The 24,983-nt window shown below is 53.5% G+C and overlaps 4 protein-coding genes across 4 annotated transcripts; 1 reads left to right on the top strand and 3 right to left on the bottom strand.

Moving 5' to 3' along the window:
- Positions 1-1,858: 1,858 nt before the first annotated feature.
- CTRU02_211812 (ubiquitination network signaling protein) lies at positions 1,859-4,816 on the bottom strand (the record flags this gene model as incomplete). Its single annotated transcript, XM_036725462.1, has 1 exon — positions 1,859-4,816. The coding sequence occupies one exon, from the start codon at positions 4,814-4,816 to the stop codon at positions 1,859-1,861; it is 2,958 nt and encodes a 985-aa protein (XP_036582667.1).
- A 6,818-nt stretch (positions 4,817-11,634) lies between these two features.
- CTRU02_211813 (uncharacterized protein) lies at positions 11,635-12,923 on the bottom strand (the record flags this gene model as incomplete). Its single annotated transcript, XM_036725463.1, has 3 exons — positions 11,635-11,982; positions 12,064-12,282; positions 12,384-12,923. The coding sequence occupies 3 exons, from the start codon at positions 12,921-12,923 to the stop codon at positions 11,635-11,637; spliced, it is 1,107 nt and encodes a 368-aa protein (XP_036582668.1).
- A 397-nt stretch (positions 12,924-13,320) lies between these two features.
- On the top strand, positions 13,321-13,757 carry CTRU02_211814 (complex 1 protein; the record flags this gene model as incomplete). The annotated part of the gene is made up of 2 exons (XM_036725464.1): positions 13,321-13,372; positions 13,561-13,757. 2 exons carry the CDS (start codon positions 13,321-13,323, stop codon positions 13,755-13,757), a joined length of 249 nt encoding a protein of 82 aa, XP_036582669.1.
- A 1,185-nt stretch (positions 13,758-14,942) lies between these two features.
- Positions 14,943-16,856, bottom strand: CTRU02_211815 (methyltransferase domain-containing protein; the record flags this gene model as incomplete). Its single annotated transcript, XM_036725465.1, has 1 exon — positions 14,943-16,856. The coding sequence occupies one exon, from the start codon at positions 16,854-16,856 to the stop codon at positions 14,943-14,945; it is 1,914 nt and encodes a 637-aa protein (XP_036582670.1).
- Between the last annotated feature and the right edge of the window lie 8,127 nt (positions 16,857-24,983).

The following is a 24,983-nucleotide window of genomic DNA, read 5'->3' on the forward strand; positions in this document are numbered from 1 at the left end:
CCAAGCAAATCCGCTTAAATGAAGCTAGAAGTAGGAAAGCACCACCTTCATTCACTGCAAGCACCTTCCACCCACCCCCGTCCCGCTCCTCCCATTCGTCCCTTCCGGCCGTGCTAAGCCCACCAGTCCGGTGCTCTTCGCGCAGGGACCGCCGGGCCCCACACCGCCAATCGAGGCCGAATGCTGAGTTCCGAGGCGCCCGCCCACTGCGTCTAACCTACCAGCTGGGGGGAGAAAGCACTGACATCCATCAGAAATGCTATTCATTAGGGGGAGGGGAGGCGAAAAAACCCCCGATCCGGTTGCCGTGGATCGTTTGCTCATTGGAGAAGTGCAAATGCACTTACACTCGGCTCACCGAATCAAGCCTTTTTCTCATGTCTCTCTTTTTACGCCATGCTTTTTTGCTATGCAGTATCCGTATACCTCTGCAATGCATGGGCGAAAAAAAAAAGTGCTCCTCAAAAAACCCAACCACCACTCCCACTACCACGCCCAATCATTTCGCACCTCACAATCAGTCCATATGCGCGTAGCCGCCCAGAAAACGACGCTACCGCACAAGACCTCGCTAGAAACTTCACCCCTTGCCTCCTCCATGTTGTGTCCCCGGTTCGTTCGTTTGGTTCGCAATTTACAGGTTCTATCTGCTCCAATGTTAAAAAATGTTTGACAAAGCATGTGAACGAATGTCTGGGATGAGACCCCGGCAGTGAGTCAAAATAAACCCCGAACAGGTATAAACGAGGAACACCAACCACCCGCGCATACCCAGCGACGGCCTCGATGATTGGATTCCACAGAGGGGTCTTTTGCACTCTCATGCCTCTCTACCAAGGAAAACACGCATACGAAACTACTGGGCGAGAAGGAAAAAAAAAAAGCCCACTTCTCTTCTTCCTCGGGATTCTTCAGAACAACCGCACGTGAGAATGGTCTCACCTGTAATGCAGTCTCTCTTCCCATAAATCCAAAATGACACAAGCCCAGCGGGTTGATTCCACTATTAGAGACCCCGAACCCTTCACTCGCATCACTCCTCTAAGCGCCTCTCAGTGTTCTCCGTCTCCGTCTCCGTATTCGTAGAAAGGTTCTAGCAGTCCAGGCGGGTCCCACATTTTTCCATACTAACCACGCCCGCGGCAAACTGCCCCTCAAAAAGAAGAAAAAATAAAAATACACTTTCCAGGCTGAACACCAAGGAGCCGCCGTACATGAACAAAAGCCAAGACTGGCTGCTCAACCTACCTTAGCTGCATGTCGCCCAGAACGTTAAATAAACAGGTAGGAATCTACAGACAGAAGCCGATAAAAAAAAAAAAAAAAAAAAAAAAAAAAACCCAGCCCGTCGCTGATGCCGCCGGTCAACTACCGGAGCGGTTCCGAGCCAAGAGTTGGGACTTGGGATGAACAACAGCTGCTTTGCCTAGCTTTAATCTATCCCTGACACCCCTCCTTGATGCCTCGGGGAATCCGGGCCGAGCTTGCCTACGATGTCAGTTGTCAGTTGGTTCTCAACTACGTTATACAATCAGCCACTGTGTCACAAAATGAGTTGGTGCTTCTTCAGCCCGACGCGCTGAGAGTTGTAGCTAGTTAGCATCGTAGAGCGCCATCACGATAGACTAGTAAAAAGACGTCACATCACGTAGACGGTGGGTTCTAAACAAAGCACAACTTTTCATTCGAGAAATCGCTACCGACATCCGCTTCAGCCGCCGCTGGTGGCTTTATCCCTGGCTTATTAGAGACATCAACAACCAAACAACCTGACCGACATGGATGATCCAGCAACACCATCCCCAGCCTGAGAAAGCCGGACTACACTAAAACAGAAACAGACACTTGACAAAACCTCTCAAATCGGACTCGCCGGATCCCGCAAGCTCCCGGTGCCGCTGCCGCTACCGCTTCCGCTGTGCACGCTGCTACCGCCCGAGCCAGCCCCGTCGCTCCGTTGATGTCTGCTAAAGGCAAACGTCACAGGCGTGCGGTGCGCGGTCTGCATATGCGCCGGCGTGTTGTTGAGCGACAAAAAGTCGTCGTCGCCGTTGCTGGACTGCGTAAACCCGGACACGTCGCTGAGCATGGATGAGGAGCGGCCTCTAGCCTTCAGGGACACCGTGCTTTGGTGCGGCGGCGGGAAGCCCCAGACGGCGTGCGCAGATGTCGCGGGCAGCGGTAATGTTGAGCCGGGCGCGGTTGTCGCCGACGTCGGCCACATCGACGCTGCCGGAATCGCAAACTGTGACGTTGCGCCCGAAGGGGGCATCCACGCGGGCGCGGCGGGGTTGTACGAGGACATGGTCGGAGGCTGCAAGGGGTGACGATCGGGAATGTCGAATGGCATAGACGCGGCAGTGGCGCTGTTCATATACTCGTGGAACGTCTGAAGCTGTCCCAGGAGAGCGTTGACCTGCTCCTGCTTGAGCGCGTTGGTGCCCTTGATGTCTGCAATGCTACCACGGAAGTTGTTCTCGATTTGCGCCGTCTCCGACTGCCAGGCAACGCGAGCCTGACGTCTCCGTTCGGCCTCGTCCAATCCGCGGTTGTTGGCGTCAGTGATCCGGCCAAGCTCGTTGTCGACCTTGGCGATGCGCGCCGCAATCTTGTTCCGTTTTGTCTGCATGCCGGACTGCTCGTCTTCCTTGTCCTTCACAGCCTTTGATATGGCGTTTTTGAAGTCCTTGAACTCCTTCGACGCAGCATCGAAAATGGCCTTCTCGGCGGACCAGTCCTTCTCCGTCCGTTTCCTGCGCTCGTAGAGTCCATCCGGTGCTTTCTCAAACGCCTTGAGCTCTGCTTCGAGCTGGGCAATCTCCTTCTCGCACTGGGCTTTGGTGTTCTCCTGCTGGATAATCTTTTGTCTGTGCTTTTCGTCGTTGCCACCCGCTGACTGAATCATGTTGTCGAGCCTCTCGTTTTCCTTCTTGAGCGAACTAATCTTGTTCTTCCACTCCTTGCGCAGTGCCTTGAGCCGCGATTTCTCCTCCGCCAGCCGCTCGCTGTTGGCGTTGATGGTGCTCTTCAGCGTCGTCGCCGGCGAGTCGGGGCGGAGAGACTGGGGCGTGCTCACGGGCGGGTTAATAGACCCTTCCTGGTCCTTGTTCGGCGCGAAGGAGGTTCGGATGCTGGTGGAAAAGATGACTCGGTTCGTGTGGGTGTCAACGAATTCACAGACATACTTGGACAAAGGTCGCAGGCCGTAGATGTCTCCGCACCACCTGTGGTGGCCGGTCTGCTCGTGCTGGGCTTCGTCCTGAATACGGTAAATGCGTGTCGGCTGCCAGAAGGCGTTGTTGACCCGAACATAGAAAGGCTTCGACGTGTCGACGCCCGCGGGCCTCGCAACGTGCCCGTTTCCGATGTTCGGGCTGTCGGGGAAATGGCTGGTGTTAAAGCATACTTCGTCGTGCCCAATGTAGGAGATCCAAATCTGCTCGGCTTGGCTGTCGAAGGGGGCACTTCCCAGGTTATGTATGTCGGTAGCGTTGGAGCCGGCTGACTCGGAAGTCGCGTGCGATAACTCGTACTCTTTGACCATGACAATCTTGGTGCTTGCCAGAGCTGCCCATAACGGCTGCTGGAGGCGCACCTGCGTGCTTTGTTTTCGCTTCTTTTTTGTAGTTGATACTGTTGCATTTTGTTGGAAGGTTGCGTCGCTGTCGGGCGTAGCAAATCCGGTTTCCGTCGCTGCGTCGGTGGTGTACGACTTGCCGGCCTCGGGATCTGTTATGCTGTGGGCTGACGCGCTTCCCTTTTCTCTTCTCAAATACCACTCTCGAATATACCGCACTATGCCCTGCGTCAATATATGTATTGCCAGGACGCTCTTGATCCACCCATGCGGTCCTCTCTTATCGAAGCCGCGGGTAAATGATTCTAACGGGTCGTCGGAATCAGGAGAGAAGCGCCAGTTTGCAGGGAGGAATTTTGTCGCTCGAGACCAGTGGAACCGTGAACCGCGGAACAGATGGGATCCTATGACCAGGAGAAAACAAGTAGTCACACTTCTTGATGCTCCTTCCCTCGTATTGGAGCCACCGCCGAGGGTCGCGGCAATAACGGGCTTTGCAAAGTCGAGTATGGCAAGCTGCATGGGCGGCCACAAAAACAGCCAGACCAGCAGGATGAAAACGTCCATGCAAAGTACCGTGACAAGGGAGGGCATGGTCGAGTTGTAGTCGAAAATCTCGGCGAGGTTAATGTTCATTCCGGAACTGGTGGTGACGGGAGGCACAAAGGTGAGAAACGTAAAGACCATGTAGATACCAGAGAGGGCGACGGGAGGAACCTGCATCAGGAGGATGAGGATGGCGAGGGTGTCGTATAGGGGGAGAGCTCTCAGGACAGTGGCGGCGAACTCGACAGGGCCGCCAGGATCACGGTGCACGTCGGCGTTCTTGGTAGCGTTGACATCGATTTGACGGTGGTTCGTGTCGACAGCGCCGTTGCCCAGGTTGGAGGCCAGAGACTCGGAGGAGGAGGTCTCTGAGCAGCCTCCCAGCGAGGCTCGCCTTACGGTAGCGTCGCCATTTCGGTGGTCGGGGGCCATGGTGTCGAGAGAGGCAGCGAGGGTGGCGTTCTTGGTATGTCCGTTGGAAGAGCCGTTGGGCAGGGGTGAAGGGAGTGCCGAGGTATCTGCATTCTGGTCGGGAAGACGAAGGCTGGAGGCAGAGGCAGAGGGGTAAAGGCTCGGCTGACTCTTCTTGTTGGTAACTCGCTTCGCAGGACCTACAAGACCATTTTCGTGCCTAGTATCGCGTTGGTTGGCGGCGCCTTGCTGTCGCTTCGAAGAGCTTGAGGCACGAGGCATGCGCAGCGCCTGATTCTGCTGTCCACCGACCCGGGAGCCTGGAAAGGCAGGTCGGGGGGGCCAGCAGCACGACTTGGACTGGTCTGGATGCTGGAGATATCTCGTGTCCCGTCTCGAGGGCGACTGGGAGAAACAGCGGCGAGGGGATAACTATGCACTCAACTCAAGAGTGAGCGCAGAGCCGCAGATTTTCCGGTGATTTCCGTGGGGCCTCATGCGTCGTCGGATTTTCGAGATGAAGGTTTACTGGAGGTGAGGGGACGGTGGTGTTGAATATTTGAGTAATGTTGTGTTTTTTTTTTTTTGTCGGTTCGGGAACGGAAGAAAGTGGATGTGGTTGGTAGTGGTGGTAGTAAATGGTAAAGGTGGTGGGTGAGAAGGTCGACAAGGAAGGTCAGGCAAAGGTAAGGAAATGGGAATATTACGCGGGAGGCGGTGGGTAGATGGAAAAGGTAAAATAAAAAATGTTAACGGGGTTCTGTGAGGCGATGGTGGGAGAGTTGCAGGACGGGACGATTTCGGATAAGAGCCGAACCGAACTGACGAATGGAATTGAATCGAGGAGCTGGAGCTGGCTGAATGAGCTGAAAGAATGGAACGGGATTTTGTTGCTGCTGCTGCTGCTGCTGCTGCTGTTGTTTGCTGGGTAGTAATTTTTTCTTTGCTTTTGATCTCACACAACTGGCGGCGGCTGTGTGTTCAGTCAGCAGTAAGTACACCCCCCAGTGGCAGCAGAGTCAATGTCAATGGAAAGTGAAATGAAAATAAAAATCATAAAAAAAAAAAGTGGCAGAATCTTGTCTTGCCGTTGGCTGCTGTTTGGGCGAGCCTGGTTTTTTTTTTTATTCTTTTTATTTTATTTTGCTAAGCTGGGCCATCTCGGGACATTTGGAAGGTGGGAGTGGGAGCGCCTCGCTTCAAGTTTATTTTAAAAAGGACGCGGGAAAAGGACGAGAACAGGGATGACGGATGGTGCGGGAGCTTCCACCTCGCACTGTCCGCTTGTGGTAATGTGTACGTACCGATACGTATTCTTGGTTCTTTTTTTTACTCCTAATCAAATGTTGTGAGTGGACTGCAGACTGTGGATTGTGGAGACACTGTGAAAGACTCCGCCGATGATAAGTAACTATTGGCTAGATGTGGCTCCACCTCACTTCCCAGATCAGGATCAGAATTGAGGATCAGGATCTCGGATCTGGACCTGGGCGATACATTGCACTCAGCCAAATTATGCCTAGCTCAAGGGGCAACGTCGCCTGACGTGCTTGTACCTTGGGGTACCCCCGACCGAGGCAGCCGCCAACGCCCGTGCAGTTGCAGCAGCCTTGGATAGTTGATACGCGGGAATGGTGGTGGTGGTGTTGGTATACACTTTCTGCCAGATTGTAGCGCCAGCCAGCAGCTTACTAGAGGGTGGGAGCAATTTCACCATGCCGTGTGTTGTATGTTTGGGCTGACCGCTGGATTATCCTGGTGAGGCCCTCAGTCAGCACAGCGCTGCTTCTGCAAATTTCAGCTTCAATATCAGCATATCAACCCCTCGTCTGTGTGTGTGCGCGTCCCTCCTCGTCTCGTCTACTCAGTACGGTGCATTCGCATTGCATGCAGCTGCTGCAAACCCTGGCATAAAATGGACCCAAGACGGAACGGAAAACACGCAAGCAAGTAATCCTGCATCAGTATCCGTCTATGCCCTGTCCTGCTGCCTGTAATCCCTAAAATGTAGCCTGTAGCCCGTAGGGCAGATACTGGCAGGCGGTAGGCGCCTGGAAGCGCGGCAACCAAGTAAAAATAGCGGGAAGATGTTGTTCGAGAGTTATCAAAACAGAGCAACCGTGTAAGAGGACAATCGCGGCAAATAGAACAAACGACATGTTTTAGAAGGGTGCCCATTGTCTGTTTGACTGATTAATTATTGGCTGATTTCTTTCCTTCTTCTTTTTGTTCTTTTTCTTCTTCCTTGTTCGATTCACAATTTCAATAGTCGCCTCGTACCTACCTACTACTTTGGTTGTCTGGTTGCGGTTGCTTTACCACTTGTTGGAAATTAGAAAGCGCAACAAGCGCAACGGCACCTTCCAGAAGGCGTATGCAAGGAAAGCTTCCTTCCTGCCTTTGCCTTACTTCGACGTCTGCAACTGCCACCCTCTCTCTATCGGAGTCTTCCACACATGGAAGGAACATCGTCATACAGTCAACTCTAAGTTTGACTTCTTTATTCGGTCTTTCCTTGTTCCTTTCGTGCCCATTATCATGCTAATCACCAATCACCAACCTCCACCCAGCCATGTTCCACACCCTGCTGTACGCAGGATATCCCCCGTCGGCTATCCTTTTTGCCTCTTCGTCCCTAGTCGGTTGGCCCATCATCTTTTCTTCGTCTTGTTCGCGCCTTTTCATCATCATCCATGCTGTCAATCCTCTACAACACCCATCATCGCTGCTCGTCGCTCGCATGATGACCCTGTTCACCATAAAGAAGAGACGAGACGGCACCGCCTCCCAGCCATGCGGAAATCCCCTCCCGACCATGCTTCCGCTTATCACCTTACCAACCAGCACTTTAACCACAGCTACATGAACGCAAGCACTGGATGACTGACTCGCCCCTCTATCTTTCCCTACCGTCATCCCAGACCTGGGGAACCTCAAGTCAGGGTCTACCCGACACATATTAGCCAACCTGTCTCGGATAGCCTTTCTACCAAGGTGAGCCAGGGTTCAATACGATAGATTACAAGGACACTGCCAGGGCATATGCAAGTCGGATTCAAGGCAGCATGGCGCGTGTTCCCGCAACGCACACCAGCAAAATGGGAAATAAAATAAAATAAATAAACCTGCGCCAGGCAATCGCTTGCCATATCTAGCAGAAGACTCATCATGGTACCAGGCCAATCCCTTCGACGTCGTCATTGCACATGTCGAAGCAATTCTATCCATACCATTCGAGTTCGTTGCCTCTCTCCTTGTCAGCACGCGACTGGGTTCTCCCCACCTCCGTCCGCCCATCGCTGCCCCCCGCCATCAGAGTTTCTTATCAGAAAAAGAGGGAAGAATAAGCAAGAGACAGACCGGCGATCGATAGACAGCCATCACCTGCCCCGTTCTGGTCGACAATGTGGTGGTGAATCGCTAGTTGTCAATTGCTTCCTAGCCTCAGAACGATGATCAGCAACCCAAGCTCTCCACATCCAAGTCGAGGTAATGCCAGTTGATTCTCAGACGGAAATACCTTCGGCCTATCCTTCGCTTCGTCGACTTGCCGGTCTGAACAATCCGTCGTCGTGCCTCTACAGTTTCTCTACCGATATACATTGTGATAACGACAGCCTCCGAAGCTCGGTGGCTCGACGTTCAAGATCGACATCGTGACGCTGACCGCCTGGAGGGGGTGCGCACTAGGCGCCACGGCGAGGCACGAGGCACGCTGCGTGGGGACGAAACCAATAAACCTGGCAAAACAAGGTGCCATGACCCCTTGAGACCCCTTGAGCCCCCTCGCACAGTGGAAAGCATGATGGGCATTGGCGACGATGTGGATGGCATGCCCACTAGCGACTTACAGGACATTGCACGTCCGCCGCTAGCCTGACATTTTTCCAGGAGGTGCAACCAAGCACAACAGTGGCCCAGCATTAATCCCACGATCGACAGGCCATCTTCTCCTTTGGCCAGTCACGGCTTGTCTACCCAGTTCACTGTACGGACATGCCTACAACGTAGTAAGAACATGGCTGGGGACGGGAGCATCGTCAGTGGAGCTTGACCTTAACTGTGACGAGTTGACATCAACAGAGGACTCAAAAATCGAACGTAGGAATGCACGCGTCTTGCTCGTGGTTGACAACGCACCACATCACACAAAGCGACGCATTGCTGCAGCTGCACCTACTACTTCTCGCCCGTGCCCCTCGTCCTCCTATCAAGGAATGACGATAGGTTTAGGGTGTCACATTTATGCGTCGAACTTGAGCCGAAGAGGAATGCCGCATGCATACCCTCCTGGGTTGCGTCTCGTTGCGATGACATCCACCAGAAAGCTATCCATTGCCATGTCAGGCCAGACGAGCCGAAATGAGCCCTGTAAACTTGCGCATGACGAGGTGGGCAAAGCTAAAGCCTGGAGATCCGCATCGCTGTTTGCGACCCGTTGCAGGCCCTAGACAATCGATGGCTGCTCTGGTCTTTGTCGACCTCCCCCCGCCAGTGGTGTCGATCTCCTTCGACTCGAAACATAAAAAACCATTTTTGGAAGGACTCAAGACAGTGCTACTCCTGCTCTTCCGTCGTCCATCACTCCTCTACATAGTAGTCTCCGGTAGAGCCGGGAAAACTTGAACACGCACCGACTGCTGACCGCTTCCTATGCTTCGCCTCCAATTAACCAACATCAACCCTACCTTATACCACACCACTCACGAGCCAACGGAATTCACGGGGCGGTCGAAATTGGCTTGAGCAGGAGTATCTCACTCGTTGCTTGACGTGCCAGCATCGTTACTTGCAGGGTCAAGCTTTCTTGCCGTCATATCCACTTGTTTAGCTAATTATCCTCCGATTAGCATGACATACCGTACCGGCAGAGAGGAGGCAACACCCCGTGAAGAATAGAGCATAAATCAATACAACTGATCCCCGACCGCTGACCGCCGATGGACCTATACCACCTGCTTGACAAGTCACAGCAGAGGGAATTGGTAAATGTAACCTCAGGCGCTCAGCTACCCCCACTTCGTTCCCCCCCAGGTCTCGAGCATAATTTATGAGAAGAGCAAAAGGAGCTAGGCGCAGAGCGGTAAAGCAAGTCGATCTACTGTCGGCATTTGACCGCTCCCAGCGGCGCGAAGTTGCTGCCAGTTTGCCTCCCATGTCACAGCCATTCCCTTCCCTTCAGTACTATAGTAGGCTACTGACTCGAGATACCGTGGGGAGCAATTTGCAATCGCAATGTCTGATTCGTGATGATTTTCAAGATCTTCTCCAAGAGTCAGTGGCACAGCTACTCTGCCAGGGTTCCAGGCTTTGTTAGGGCTGCTGATGGAATTGGAACTGAGCCTGTACGCCAGCACCTGTCACTATGCCTGGACCGCGAGGGAGTGCCTTTGATCATCAGATGTTGCACAGTAAGCAGTAGCAGAATTAACTTGACCCTTGGACTGATCTGACATGGCAGCTACTTGGGAATAAGCTTCAAGGCGCCAGCGCGGTGCATCACAGCAAGCCTTTCATGCACCTCGAGAGGCCTTCTCCTCCCATCCCCTCGCCCCCCCCCTCCATTTCATCAAGAAGCAAGAAAGCTTGGCAACCTACGGCCATGTCGGGCCGTCATTGGTGCCCTGCAGACCGTTATATTTCTGCGGCTGCTTAGCGGGGTTGAGGAACCCCTCGTCGCCGAGCTTCGCACTGTGGCACCGGATTTCGAAGGCGGTCTGGCCGTGAGCTGCTACCCCTCCACCCCCTAGAAGGGTATTGCACACGTCTGAACGGATACGTGAGGCGACACAACGTAATAGCGCCAGGGCGGCTCCGTGCGATGCGGATCTCCCGGTGGGTTTTTACCCCTCGGGAGCCAATTTGAATTTTGCAGCGGCGGACACGAGACCGCACCGTCGTGGATCATGGCCGAGAAGACTTTTTTTTTTTTTTCTCGTCTTTACTCGGTACGGCATATTATGTACTATGTATAGCAAAGAATTTTCAGCAGAATTTTTCAAGAGAATTTTTTTTCCCCCTTCTGCTGCTAGCTTCGTTTTGTCCGGCTTAGCTGGACCCTTATTGAACAACCAATCGATGGGGAGACCAGCAGAATAAGAAATTCGCATTCCTTGCACAATCCACATTCTTTGCCGTGAGCCGTCCTGAACCGTAGTGTAGGATGACGCTCTGTATCCGTACCAATCCCAGTCATCAGTCACCAATCACACAGCTACGGCCAAGTGTGGTGTGTACATTTACACATGCGACACGCCAGCGACTCTCGCCGGTAAATCACATATCACAGGCTCAATGCTAAACAATGGCGTGCTTTCCTAGCAGTGTATGTCTCCTTTCAACACATGGCATTGGTGGTTTTCGTCGCCTATCATGCAAGCCTGGTGATTTTTATTTATTTTTCCAATTCGGCTGGTCAATAATTATGAGGGGGGGCTGTTGCATTATGGTAGGCGATGAGTCACCCCTCGGCGGTTCAAGACATGGTCTGATATGCAAGCCAGCATTTTCTAATCCCATCAGAGAGAGAGAGAGAGAGAGAGAGAGAGAGAGAGAGGATGGATATCTGTGCCTAGCGCGGATGCCGCTGCGAAGTGAAAGAGCCTCATATACTTTAACCCCATCGAGGCATGTCTGCTTGCTAGCACCAGCACCTTTTGTGCACACACGGCGCGGAGCGGAGGTATTTTTTCCTCTTTGAGCATTTGGCAGTTTTTTTTTTTTTTTTTTTTTTTTTTTAATGTATAATCGGGAGCCGAAATGGTTTCTTTGCCACAAGCCTCGCTCTACGTCTTTTATACACGTTTAGCTTTGGCCGCGATTACACCGTTCGCCCGCCGCCCGTACCCCCTTGGTGGAGGCCTTTTTATTTGGTTTTTACTTACTATGTACTACATATACCCGGACCCTCGTGGATCCCGGGTTTTAGTCTACGTCGGTGGGACGACGCTATCTCGAGAAGGGCCGTCTTATAATACTATGTACCGACCGCATCCACACACATTGTCGCCAAATTCTAAATGAAGAGAAAAAAAGGGCTGTAGTAGTATGGTAGTATGTGTGGCCAGCACCGATGCCAACCCACACCCCCCGGTCTCTTTTTACGTTGCTTTGGCCGGCGAGGCACTGCCAAAGTCTTCTACGGCATCTTTGCTATTCCAAGTCTTGGCTTCCAGGTTCGCAATGCCGGACATGAGTTCGCGGTAGCGGCGGAGCGTCTCGGGAGATTGGAAGTTGAGCATTCGTACCAATTCCTTTCGGAACCACTGCGTAGAATCGGCCCCACCAGCCGGTCTGAAGACCATCTTGAGCTGGGCTTCCGCGATCAACGAGTTGGTTTTACGTGACCAGATTGCCACGCGCAGTATGAACCTCACGCGGTCGCTGAACTCGTCTAGGCTCTCGACGCGGGTGTATGCGGCGACGTTCTGTGAGGATCTCACCCATCTCTTGAGAACAGCCAGCCCTTGTTAGCTTGTCTTCCAAAACGTGGTCAGTCCTCTAGGGGGCCAGGGGGAGGGCATGTGTACCTGGGGCATCAGCGTCGGGTAGGTGACGCTGCGAAGAACTAACGGCGGGAGCGGAGGGCGTATGTTGTGGCTTTCTAGACGCCAAGCTTTGCGCTGCTGCTTCTGGAGCTGTTGCCATTGCGCCTGGGCGTTGGGGGTCGCTGTCGCGACGATGTAGTCTAGGAATCGCAGCGCTGCTTTCTCTGCCATCTGCGGTAGGGGGAATAATCGAGGGATTGCCTGGGGGAGGATATCACAATATTAGTATTAGTCAAAACGGCGATGCACCAAGAGTAGTGGACTTGTGTATGTGTGAGTGAGAGAGAGAGAGGAAGACTCACGCCAAACGTCGACGACTCTGGTTCCCAGTCTGAATTCTTCTTTTGCAAGTCTATACGGTCGAGGTATACTGCCTCCGGGTCGATGGCTGCGTTGGACCGGCTCATCTGCAGACGGGGCCATTCCTCGGCGATGACGCGCACGAGGCGCGCTGCCTCGGCCGTCTGTTCCGCGTCGCAGCCGAACATGAGGCACTTGCCGATACGGTCGAGTGCCTTCTGAGAGTATAGGTAGTCCGGGCTCGGCTTCGGCTGTCGCAGGAGCTTCCTGAACGTGTCCTCGACAGTAGGTTCTTGGCCGGCGATTTCGGCGGTGGGGTTCTTCCTGCTGGCAGGTACCGAACGGAAGCTTAACTTGATGCCGCCTTTATCCCCCCCCTGCTGCTTCGGGTTCGGGGAGCTTGTAGGTGCTGCTTGCTTCGCTTCTTGGCTGTATGGTCGCGAATGCCATTTGGCGGCGTGGAGGGCGGCAGACGTCGGGCGCGCTGAGGGTAAAGGGGCGTGCCGGGGCAGCGCCTTACGAGCTGTTCTTGCGGGATTCATTTCTTGTGTTTGGAGCTCTGTCGTTGGGTAATGCTGCGGTATTGCTGCCGCTCGTCGTCAGGCCGTGATGGTGTTTCGGTATGTCGTGAGGCTGAATCGGCGGGAGCTGGTTTACTGCAGCTTCCAGCATCGGAGCTAGATACCTTTGTCGGCTTGATAAGATAAAGGGATGTGGTTGAGCTCTGACCAATGGAATGCGTGGATTGACCCCGGGTGGGGCCGCTGGGGGGCAAGAGGAAAGGCGACGGAGGTGTTGCATCATCCGCCGGGCTGTCGACCTCATCGAACCCCGGGCTGCTGGAAGAGTTTCATCCTGGCATGCAACGACTTATACGATTGATTGAGAGGCAGTGCCGTTCTAATAGATTGTTATATTGTTGATTGACGATCTTCAAAGATGAGCGCTGTAAAAACTGAGCTGAGGAGGCAGGTAATTGCCATTTATAAAGGTGCGTTTGTATTCTGTTGTTATTCTGTCAAGCTGTTGTTGCGATGATGGAGGTGTATGTCTCGGCGTAATACATATACACTTCAGAAGCATACTGGCGCCTTGTCACGCTCGAGCATTAGACGAATCGTCTGTCCAGTTCATAGTTGCGCAAGCGTCAGGCTACCAGCGGAAATCTAACTTGCGCAGAACTCCTCTACCTGGGCCGCGAGTATCCTCTGGGGTACGACTACTTCCGTCCCCGTCTTCACAAGGCGTTCAGCGCAAACGCAGGGTTGCGGGATGAGCAGGCCATTCGCAAGGGGATCGAGAGGGCCGAGTATGTAAAGAAGGGTATGTTTGATTTTCTATTATCGTTTCATCACCTTTTTTCTAGCTATTTGTGATTGTTCTTTTTCCTTTTTCTGATTTTCATGTGTTGGTTCCCCTTTCGTGTTCATGGTTAGTTTGGTATCCTGCCTGGAGCTAGGCCTTGTAGACGTCGAGCAGGGTGGTCTTGCTTTGATATCAGTCATGTTCGTTTGTCGGAGGGACCTCGTGGCTGCGTTGTTCACACTACTCGTCCTTGATTCTTGCACCGCAAGAGCATGAAAAACTTTCTGCGTCAAGATGTCAATCATCCCCAGGCCATTTCGGCCAGTCGTACCTGTTTTCACCCCTAAGAAACACCACACAAGTTCCCTATAGCAAATGTCTGGTCTGCCTTCCTGATCATACTTCATGGCGCCCGCTGGCACATGAACATTACCAGCAGGATGACACAATCACCATCATCATCATCAGCAAAAGCAGTAGTAGCAGCAGCAACAAAACAGCACGAATCCAAGCGGACTATTATCCACATACATGCCTGCCCATCATCTTATCTCAAACTTGGGACACAACATGCCATCATTTGTTCAATTCTCTCCTTACTACATTACTTAGTCACTCCCTCAAATATCTCAAGCTAAACGCTAACGTATAATAGAAATCGAAGCTCTGTAAGTCTTCCCGTCTCGTCATATCTCTATCTTCATGGCACCCACCTGGTCGTCATCCTCCAACGGCATGGCAAATCAAGGCATGTATCATGGAAACTGCATCACACAACATAAAAGCACGCACATTGCAAAGACTCCTCGATTCTATCGTCACCCTATCTCAACGTTATTGTACACAAACGACACACACACACAGTGCGACACCCAATATCTCCGGGGTATATATAGGATATGTAAACTTTGATAGATATGTGTTGTAGATAGATGATGTGCCGATGGGGTATCTCGATGGTGAACTGGAACTCAACCCTTTCCTTCTCCTTTCTCTTCGACTTCTTCCCCTCATCTGTTTTTGTGTCATCCCTGTTGCCTAAACCAAAAATGCGGTTCATCGCTAATCCCATCTCGCAGGTATTACCTCAAGCGATACCGGACGCTGAGAAAGCGCTATGTTCCCGGAGCGTGAGGAATAGGAGGAGGTGACGCGGTGGTGGTAGACGGAAACCCGTAATCAGATAGATGACTCCGACAGTAATGCAAACTCCGATTCATTCAAGCTCGTGAAAAATCCCCTCTCCTGTTTCCTTGCTACCTTCGCGTAGCCCACCAGGCGCCAACTTCCAGGCACTCTCCCCAGCTCGTCCCGTTCTCCCTGGTCAAGTCGTTCATCATCTTGCCTAGCCAGCCGTCCCACTCGTCCTGGCTCTTGCCACTAGTCTCGCGCAAGATGGGCTCCAGGCTCTGGATCTGCTGCACGACGGTCATCATGGCCGTTCGGCGGAGGGCCGCTTGCGCCGACGTGAGCGTCGTCTTTTGTGCGTCCGGCTTGGCCTTGCCCTTGCCCGTCTCGATGTACGACTTGCCGTCCTTGGTCACGACACCGCCGACGCCCTCGCGCTCCCAGCGCGCTTCAGACAGCGGGATGGCCAGCCGGCGGGATTGTACATCCTTGAGCTCCTCACACTCTTGCACGAGCGCGGGGCCAATGAGGGTGCAGGGTACGGGGCTAAGGTTGCGGGACTCGAGGGCCTTGTGGACCCAGCTGTTGTACTCGACAAGGAAATTGTTCAGCGGCGCACTGAGTGGTGTCTTGGAGGTAATCGGGTAGGCGCCGAGCGCGACGGCGGCGGCGCCCTCTTCGCTGTCTTTGGATAACGGCGCGGCGTGTGGCCGCAGCATACGGATCTGGTGATCACTATCCCAGAACTCGAGGATGCCCCCAGGGCGCAGGATGCGGTAGTACTCCTCAATGGAAGACTGAAAGGAATGAGGCGTCGTTACAGCGAGACTCAGGTCCTTGACCATGACGAGATCGAACTCGCCGTCAGCAAAGGGCCAGGGGGTGACGCGCATATCGTGTTGGACGTAGCGCCACTTCATGTCGCGATCGGCGTCGCCTGCGGTTGCTCCCATGGGGCCAATGTCGATGCCGGTGTACTGAATGTCCGAGTGGCCCTTCCCCTTGAAGTAGCGGTGACACATTTGACTCCAGAAGCCAGATCCGCAGGCGACCTCAAGTACGCGACCGGGGGCCTTGGAGTTGCTCTGCTGCGAACATAATGGCGAGCCAAAGACTTGGATCATCATCAGCGTGCGCATGGACTGACGATGGAGCTCGACGAGATCCACCGGTAGGGGATAGGCAAGGGAATTGTCGGATAGGTAGGTGCGGCCATTGCGCAAGACATAGGGACGGGAGGCGTCGAATGAGGACGAAGTTGGGTCAGACGATGTCATTGTGCGTGCCGAGATGGACGCTGTGGAGGGCGCGGCCGACGACAAGCTATCGGTGCGAGAAAAGGGGACGGTGCCTGTCGCCTTTCCGGCAGTCAAGTGACGACCCGAGATGTCCATGTCGAGCATGGCGACATGTTTCAGCTCCGTGGGAGTCAAACCAATGCGGGGCGTCGGAGGTGACTGGAGCGCCAGTTTCGCGTATGAGCTCAGGCTGCCGCTTTCCTTGCGGAGGCGAGCCGGCGCTCGGGAGCGGAAGGAGTGGCCGTGATCACCGCCGGTGCGCGTGTCTTGCAGCGACTGATGGTGCTTGTGCTTGTGCTTGTGTATCTGCGGGGTTGTTGGGGAGGCGGGCGGGCGCGGGTCGGTGGGGGATGCCGTGTGAGGGATCGAGAGAGTGGTCGACGTGGGCGTCGTCGAAGTCTCGTGAGAGGAGCGAGAAGCTGAAGAGGAAGAAGAGGTGCGAATGTGCTCGAGGCGGGTAGAGGAGTGAGGTTGATATTGGTAGTTCTTTTGCCGGTGAAGCGGCGGCAAGCGTGACGAGTCGGTAGGATTCGCCTTGGAGAAGGAGGCCGACGTTGGTGTTGTAGCAGGAGCAGAAGGCGTGGCGGCGGAGGCAGAGGGGGTTATGTTGCCGTCCTTGGTCGGGGCAGAGGAAGTGGATGAAGAGGATTTCGGCGTCGCCTTCGCCGTCGCGGACCGTGTCGAGTCGATATGAGAGAATACGGGAGGTAAAGGGGCGAGCGTGGTGTACATGTATTGGGACATGTTTGCAGAGTCTGTTTCTGTTTTCTGGGGCGATTGGGTCCCTTGGGTCTCTTGGGTCTGCTGGGTCCCTCTCTGTGTCCTTGGGTCCTCTCTGGCCTGCCCTTTCTGGGCCCGGGAGGACGACAGCGAGGCCCAACTCGCAGATGGGAGCTCCAGTACGAGTGGACGGGGGGGCTCGATTCGATTGTTGCAGCTTGCGTGGTGGAGGAGCGCGCTGGTACGAGCTGTGGGCAATTTGGTGCTGCGACCTTGCTACTCGGCGAATGTCTAGGTTTGTTCCCTCCTAGGGGGGAGAATGGGGAGGGGGGGAGGGGGTGTCGGTGGAGGAGAGACACCAGGGGGGCGGATGGGAGAAGGGGGAGGAGAATGGGAGGGGAAGGGGGGGGTGGAGGGGGATTATGTCGTTTTTTCTTCAATATTGCATGCCCGCCCACCGGGGAAGGTATAGTTACTAACTGTAGCTATACGTACCTTGCACAGCTGCAGCAACAGCACGAAGTGTAGCAGGTGCAAGGCACGCGGAAGATGCCAGCAGGTAAAGTAAAGTAAAGTGGTAAAGAGGGCAAAAGCGGGCAGGGCCGGGCAGGAAGGAACAATGAGGAAATATGGTAGGCAGGGGGGGGGGGGGGAAGGAAGGAAGGAGGGGGGGGGGTGTTGGTGCCGGATAGTGCGCTGGGTGGTACTTTAGTCGTCTGTGTTGGTAATGGCGATGGAGTGGATTGCGCCGGGGTGGATGGAAAGGTCAGGAAAATTAGACAGCGCGAGGGTCGTCGTCTGGCTGACCAATCAGCAGTGTGTGACCTATTTGTGTTTTCCCTTTGGGGCGTACACTGGGGTTGTCTTTTGTTTTAGTTGTCGTTGTTTGTTAATGACGATGGAGAGGTAATAAGAGAAGCGCGAAATCTGAGACGAAGGTGGTGAAAGGAAGGAGCAAATGACGAAAAAGAAAAAGAGTGGAAGGCGGAAGGAGGCGGTTGGGGTAGGAGGAGGGGGGAGAGACAAAAGAGACAACCAAGGAGGAAAGGACGGCTTTGGACCTAGACCTGCCTACTTGGTTCTCTGGCTTTGGCTCTCTCTCTTTCTCTCTTTTCCTCACACACACACACACACACACCTATCAGTCCTTTCTACTCCGACTGAGCTCCTGCTGCTAATGCTGGTTCCTTGTCTGATGGTCTGGTTTGGTCTGTTGTACTATGTAGAAGGACAGGAATGGATAGACCACTGGTACCTGTGGCTGGGCCCACAATCTGCGCTGCAGACAAGTACTTGTGGTCCTGCCCAGTCGGGTGGCCCCACCAGAGGTTCGTTTGAGCGGGTTGTACCTTGCAGCAACTTACGCCGCTTACCCTAGCGGGAATGTACTTTTGGACCAGTGACAACAGCCACTGTTTCTCTCTCTCTCTCTTTCGTTCTCTTACCCAGGCCAGGCGGCTTGTGTAATTTTTTATTTTTTTGTTCTTCGGCAGGGGAAATCCGTTTGAGCGGTACGGTACGGGGGGCCCTGTCGTCTTTCTCACGTTGCAATTCCACACTGCAGCGCCAACCTGTCCCTTTCTTTGCCTTTTGATTGGCCCCTCTCGGTTATTTGGTGTTTTCGTCGTCTTTCTGTCTCCCCCGACCCGACAGGGAGATCCACGCCGGAGCCTTTGCCTTGGCCCGTGTACAATGTAATGTGTGTGGTATGTGTGTGTGCGTGTCCGTCGAGTGTAAGTGTAGCCTTGCTGTCCACAAATTCCCCTCCTTGTGTCCGGGTGTGGTGGATTGGCCACCAAATGAACAATGACAGCTAGATGCTGTAGGGGACGGGCGCACTAGCCTGTTTGGCTAACCACAGTCAAAGGCAATGACGGCAGTTTGTTGTTTTGTTTTGCTGTTTGATGTTTGGCCCTTGTTTGTTTGCCTGCTTGCTTGCTTGTCCAAGCTTCCAAACTTGGTCCCGGCCGATTGACGGTCTTCAGCTTAGCTCCTCTTGACAGGAGTCGCTAGCCTTCTAGCACCCGCGGCAGCACTGCGTCTTAGTTACTGCCCAGCCCACAAGAGTCGTTGGGGCTGTCTTGGAAACCCTGCGCGATGGCGTTGATGGCCGTTCTTGGAACTTGAACCGCTCGTCACCTTTCTTAATCCTGATTTGTCGTCAGTCGTCGTTGTCGTCTTCTTCTTTTTCTTCTCTGAGGGCCAAGCCAGAACTACTGAGACATTCAAGTCGTGTGGCTGCAGGGGGGAGGAACTCACCAGGCAGACCAAAGAAAAAAAACGACCCTAAAGAACGCCTCACTCAGCCCCCCGATCCAGCTTGTCGGGACACCCGGTGCCGTAGTCTCTCTGGAGGAGACAAAACCCACTCCTGACTCTTTGTCCGCGGGGCACTCGAGAATGACTCCTGACCCTGTTCTTCTTTCTTGTCCAAATGTTTCTGTCTCAAACTACCCGGCTGGGTGCCGCCTCGTAGTTTCGCAAAGTGGCTCAACGACGGATACGCTAACCCTCAAGCTGGCTTCAGTGGCAACGCCGCAGCCTAATGCGCAGTCCACCGGACGGCAAAATCCTGAAATCCGTCAACTTCAACCCCCCTGCTGTGACAGGACAAAGGGCGCGCGTCTGTAAGCTGTAGAAGGTAATAGCAGACAAACGGTGAAGGTCAAGCCAGGAACCGGGCCCCCGGTAAAATGAGATACAGATGCAATCAACCGTTCAATCTACCATACGGGTTTGCTGAGCTTGAGTGACCTAGGTCCAACTGCCTGCACCAACGGGCGGAGTCGATGAGACACCCACGCACAAGGAAGAACGTGTCCCTGTCTGATTTTTTTTTTTTTCCCTCCTCCCTTTCCCGGCAATGTGTTTTTTTTGTGTTGATCTCTTTGCTTTTTTTTTTTTCGCAACTCCAGTGGGTCAGCCCGTAGACTTACAGCCCGCTTCGGCTTAACCTTAGTCAGTCTTTGCCCCGTGAGGTACTGTATCCGCAGTGCTTTGCGTCACCTAGAACGAGCAGGAAAGTAGAGTGCCTTCTGAGGGTGGTATCGATACCTTGACAAGCAAAAAAGTCAAGACGGGTCGGCGCCGGCCCCGTCCTTCTAGAACCTGGTCCAGGGCCTTTCTGAAATCTTGAGACGGCGGGATGCCGGGCGGTTGTTCCCCGGTGGAGACGGGACCGGGGGTGATGGAATGACGGGTAATTGACGGGCCCTGATTGTTGCACTTGGTGTGCCTGTGGAGAGTGGAAAGGAAAACCGGGCAAGCTAAGGATAGTCGCCTGGTAATGTGGTAATGAGCTGTTTGTCTCCAGCAGAGTGCCGCTGGATGTTGCTCGACAGTGACGATATCAAGGGTAAAAGAAACAAGGCAAACTGAGGAGCCTTAATGCCGCAGTGGAAAGTAGCAGCTTGATGTGTTTCTTGTCAAATCTCGCGCGCCAATTCGCCAATGCGCTTACTCCGCTGGGCGTCACTTCGGAATGCCCTGTACCTTGTCTGGTCTTCCGTCGCTTCGCCTCGTCTCGCCTCGTCTCGGTTCCCGCAGACAGATGGTACCGGGGGAATGGTTGGAGCAAATTTCGTCCACGGGCTCGGCCACGGCCTCTCGTCGGCGGTCCTGGGGCAAACAGGGCTTACTTCGTGTACGTAATGGAATAACTACTGGCTCTGGGCAACTTGCAAGGCGGACTCTCTTTTATTTTTTGGTGTTTTCATGTGCCTCTTCCTTTCCCGTCGTTTGTGAGCTCTCTCGTCGCGTTCCACATACAATGTGGCCGAATGGAAAAAAGGCCCGTTTGAAAGGCAATCAAGTATCCCTTGGCTCCTCTCTGATTAGCGTTTCAGGGCGTGGGGACCTTCCATTCAAGGTTGGGCAGGTTTGTGTCTGTTTTGTGGCCCAATGCCGTTTTCAGTCTTGTCCCTTGGGTTCCTGGCCCCCGACCGCGTAGCGAAGGTAGGCGGTTGCCGGTCGGTGGGTTCCGCTCCAGTTACAACCTCCAAAGTGACACCGTAGTGCTGGGTTTGGGAGATCGACGGTGGAGGGTTCCGCTAAAGGAGCCGAAAGGATGTAATAGCAATGAAATGTGACGAAGGCTGCTTTTTTTGTGACAAAGACCTTGGATATCAGGGCAGTGAGACAGGAAAACTGGAAGATCGGAAGAACTCCGAGATTGACGGTGCCGTGGTGGCTGCCGTGGCCGTGTTCGTCAGTCGTCGTTTGCCGTGATTAGGATCGCTGTCCTTCAGGTCGGCCCAACCCTCTTAAAATGACCAGCGAAAGGGAAGCAGAAATGAAACAGAGAAGCTTGCCGCCGGCTGTTTGGGCACCGTTCTGCCGTCTCAATTATCACATGAACAAGCCGACCCGGCAGGCGAGTGGCAGATAGACAGAGACAATTAAGTGCAGATCGCCACGGGTCTGATTCTCTAGCAAGCCAATGTGGGTTGGGATCCGTTCGCTCGGTGGTGTTGAGTCGTGTTTCTTCAGCGATCTCGGCGTCCGAGACACCACGTGCGCTTCTCCTCGGGATTGACTCCGGTTTTGCAGCGATGCCGCAATCTTTGAACTGAGAACCGAGGAAACCGACCGGCTTGTCTGCTAACCGCGCAAACGAATGTGGTTGTTCAGCTCTCTCACTCTCTCCGTCCGATATGGCGGAAGCGTAGGGCACAGAGATGTATGTGCTCAACTGTTTTGGCGGTGTCAGTGAGCGGCGCCGCACGGGAGCTTACAAGGCAAGGGCACAGCAGGGAAGGAGCTCTCTGGGCAGTTGGTGGTAGCTGCCCCGGACGGAAGAGGGGGGGGGGGGGGGGGGCGCTGGGTGGCTTTTCGGGAAGTCGCTCAATCCGGCGAGCGGTCCTTCTCTTCCGTACGTCGTTCTTTTCCCGTTGTTGTCGTTTAAATTTTGTTGGTTTGTATTCGTATTCTTGATTGAACCAAGCTTATACTGGAACAGTTATTCCTCTTTACTTTTCCTCTTCCCCTGATCCAATGCAGGCAGATCGGTAGTTGAGGGGTTAGGGCGCGATATCGGTAAGACTCGCCCAAAAGGGAGCTCTGTTCTGTCGTTTCTCGTGAGAAAAAAGTGCTGCCGGTGCTCGGTGACAAGGTTGCAGCATCATATGTCTGCTTGATATGGATGCCAAAAGGGCTCAGGGTCTGAGCAGCAAAGGATCAGATGACGATGGCACTGATTGAATATGATGCTGCTGCAGTGTTGAAGAAAAAGTTAACCCCAAAGACGCAGGCCCAGCACCCATCATGAGCTTAAGAGACCGAAACCACGGATCGGAGGTCGGCGGCAGGCTATCTATCTATATACATCCAGACTACGGGTTTACATGGCCTGGGACATAGTCGATATTACCCCAGGCAGGCAAAGTGCAGAGGCCGATGCCAACACCGACGCCCGAACAGAAAAAGGAAGCCCTCGTCCCAGGTTAAGTTGGCCCCATCCCGACCTGCCCTGCCGCAACACCTGCAACTGCTTGACTTGTTGCTGCTGATGCTGGCCTGGTGAATGCCCAGCGCATGCAGAAACACTGCAGCAGCCAGTGCCCGCAATGCAGGGTTGCGCGCCTATACTACTAGGAGGTCCTGATTAGGGCCTCCGCCGTTCGGTACTGCGAGTGGTGATTGCAGCTGCTACTGCAGCCTACTCGGCCTTGCTTTTGCTTGCGTGCTGCAAATAATACCCCATTGCGGAGCTTTCTTTACTGGCGTTTTTCGGCCACTCCACCCCTCGGCCCCATGATACCACGATTGGCAGTTGGTTTGCCAGTCAGGCGCGCCCATCGCCGTTCTTTGGGCCCCCGCTGAGAGTTGCTATTCGACGACCGGTGACATTGCGTGATGCTCGGGGAATAGAGAGCGAGCAGGTGTGGAGAGAGACTGGTCAGGATCACGGAAACCATGTCCTGAGAAGGACAAGCCACCGCGCTCAGCACGGCGAACGCATGAATTGCGGCAATTTGGCACGTGCCGCTGTGCACATCTGTGCGTTTTTTTTCGTCGACGGTCGAATAGAGCTGGAAGCCAAGCGAGAGAGTGAGCGGGATGGGTTGGGATGGGATGGGAGCAACGGGGGCTGGAAGGGAGGCCCTGGGCTCTGTTTGGAGTCTCTTAGATAACGGATTTGTCTCTCAGCCGTCAACCCCCGCATCCCGTGCCCCAGTCTATGGTCGCTACTTGGTTGGTAATTTGTAGAACCCCAATACGGTCTGGCCTTTCCCAACTCTTCCAATGGTCGTGATGAGGGGGAAGGGGACACGCTCCGGGGTCCTGGATTCCTGGAGGCTGGGCGCCTGTTGGTTCGGACCATTGGATGCTGAGTGTGGCAGCCACTGATGTATCGGTATTGGAAGTAGTGCCAGTCACTACAGCCGAAGCGAAGGGGTATGCACCGTGAGATTTGCCCGTCAAGGAGCGTATCCGCGAGCAAATTTGAAGCGGGTACGGGCCAAAAGAGATCAAGCGTTTATGTCGTCCTCGTCAATGGTGGAGGTTTCAGCGAGCCAAATGCCCTTGATCCTCCGGCGCGAGTCCGGCCCAGATGCCCCGCCATCCCCGCCGCCCTATCCACTCACTTATTGGCCGTACCCCGGATTCGCGCCACGCACATGAAATTTGACGGCCCGGGGAACCAGCGGCGCATAAGTATATGTGTGTTGACATTTTTGCCTTGAATTCACTTTGGGCGATCACGCCGTTGGTGCTGTGCCACGCGGGTGGCCTGTTGATGGCGAGCTAGAGATGGACCAATCATGATGGACTGAAAGTCTAGACTGCTGGAAGCCAGAGCAGCTCAGATTGTTACCAGGTTCTGATAGGAGTATGCGGCTGCCAGGCATTCTCGTGTTGGTCTAAGCCCGTCTTTCAATTCAGCTATGTCCTAGTTGGTCCTTGCCTAGCGAGAAATTGGGATGTACCATTGCTCCGCATGGCTTTTTATCCGGGAGGATGGAGGGATCGAGCCGCGGTCCTGTTGGATTTGGCGGTCTGTTGGAATGTGATTAGGTTGCATCAAGGTTGGCCCCAGAGTCTGGAGCCGAACATTAGTTGCATGAATGCTTACTGATGTGGCAGATGGTCATGTCGGGTGTGTTGACCCAGTTGCCGGCTATCCAATTCGGCATGTTGACATTTGCCTTGCTCCTAAGTAGTGGGCTAGGCCAACTACTCATTATGTAGGGTTATAGAACGATAAATTGAGAGTAGGTTGGAAAGAGAGATTCTTTGATGCATTACTTAATGTATATGTATAAGTTCAAACAGGACTTTCCTAGCCTACCTAAATGACGCATTGTACGATGACTTGAACGTTAGCAAGTCTTTATGAAGTTGTTGTATTTACTTAAATAAAAAAAACCCTGCTTAGAAACGGTAACTTTTAAGCGGCTATTGATATGACATCAAGGGCACTCGACCCGACTTCCGTAACAGTCGATGTTTTCAAAGACTACTATAATCAAAGTGAGGCTGGAAAGGCGACTCGGTGTGGTGATCCACTAGATACATGCCTGGTGTCCCCATACTTGATATTAAGCTGAATGTGTGCCACTAGTCGTTTCAATGTTGTCTAAGCCAGTTACTATAGAATGGTGCGTAGGAGGACCTGCCGTTTATGACGTGGAACAAGTCAGGATATAAACGGTGTCCAGGGATCAAGGGAAGTGAGAACGATGTCAAAGACTGAAATCAGCAGCAATAAGAGAGACCATCATGAGGATTCCAATTACGATAGGGGTTATTATGAGTGATACGCAGAACTGAAAGTGATGACATGAATACCCCGAGCAACCCACCGATGACTGTTGTGTTAGTAACTTTCGTTATTTCGTGAAATTTGAGAAGCTATCGTCAGAAAGTGTCTCAAGGTACTCAAAAAGCTAGTAGCCCAGAATAGGTAACGGGATGATACAAGGTTGCATAAACTAAAAAGACTCAGGGTCGCCTTGAGATAATTCCCATGCCTCCTAGGACATCATTTGAGCTGTTGTAAGTGGACAAGTACGTACGACTCACAGCAAAAGGTGACGTCGGGCTTGAAGCTGGCCATCGAGATGCTGCATATCATGTTATTCCGAGGAATAATATTCTGAAGCTTTTCATCATCTCTCAATAACAACTCACTCACACATCCAGGGATGC

Source organism: Colletotrichum truncatum, assembly GCF_014235925.2.
Source record: "Colletotrichum truncatum strain CMES1059 chromosome Unknown Contig_0008, whole genome shotgun sequence".
Lineage (NCBI taxonomy): Eukaryota > Fungi > Ascomycota > Sordariomycetes > Glomerellales > Glomerellaceae > Colletotrichum > Colletotrichum truncatum.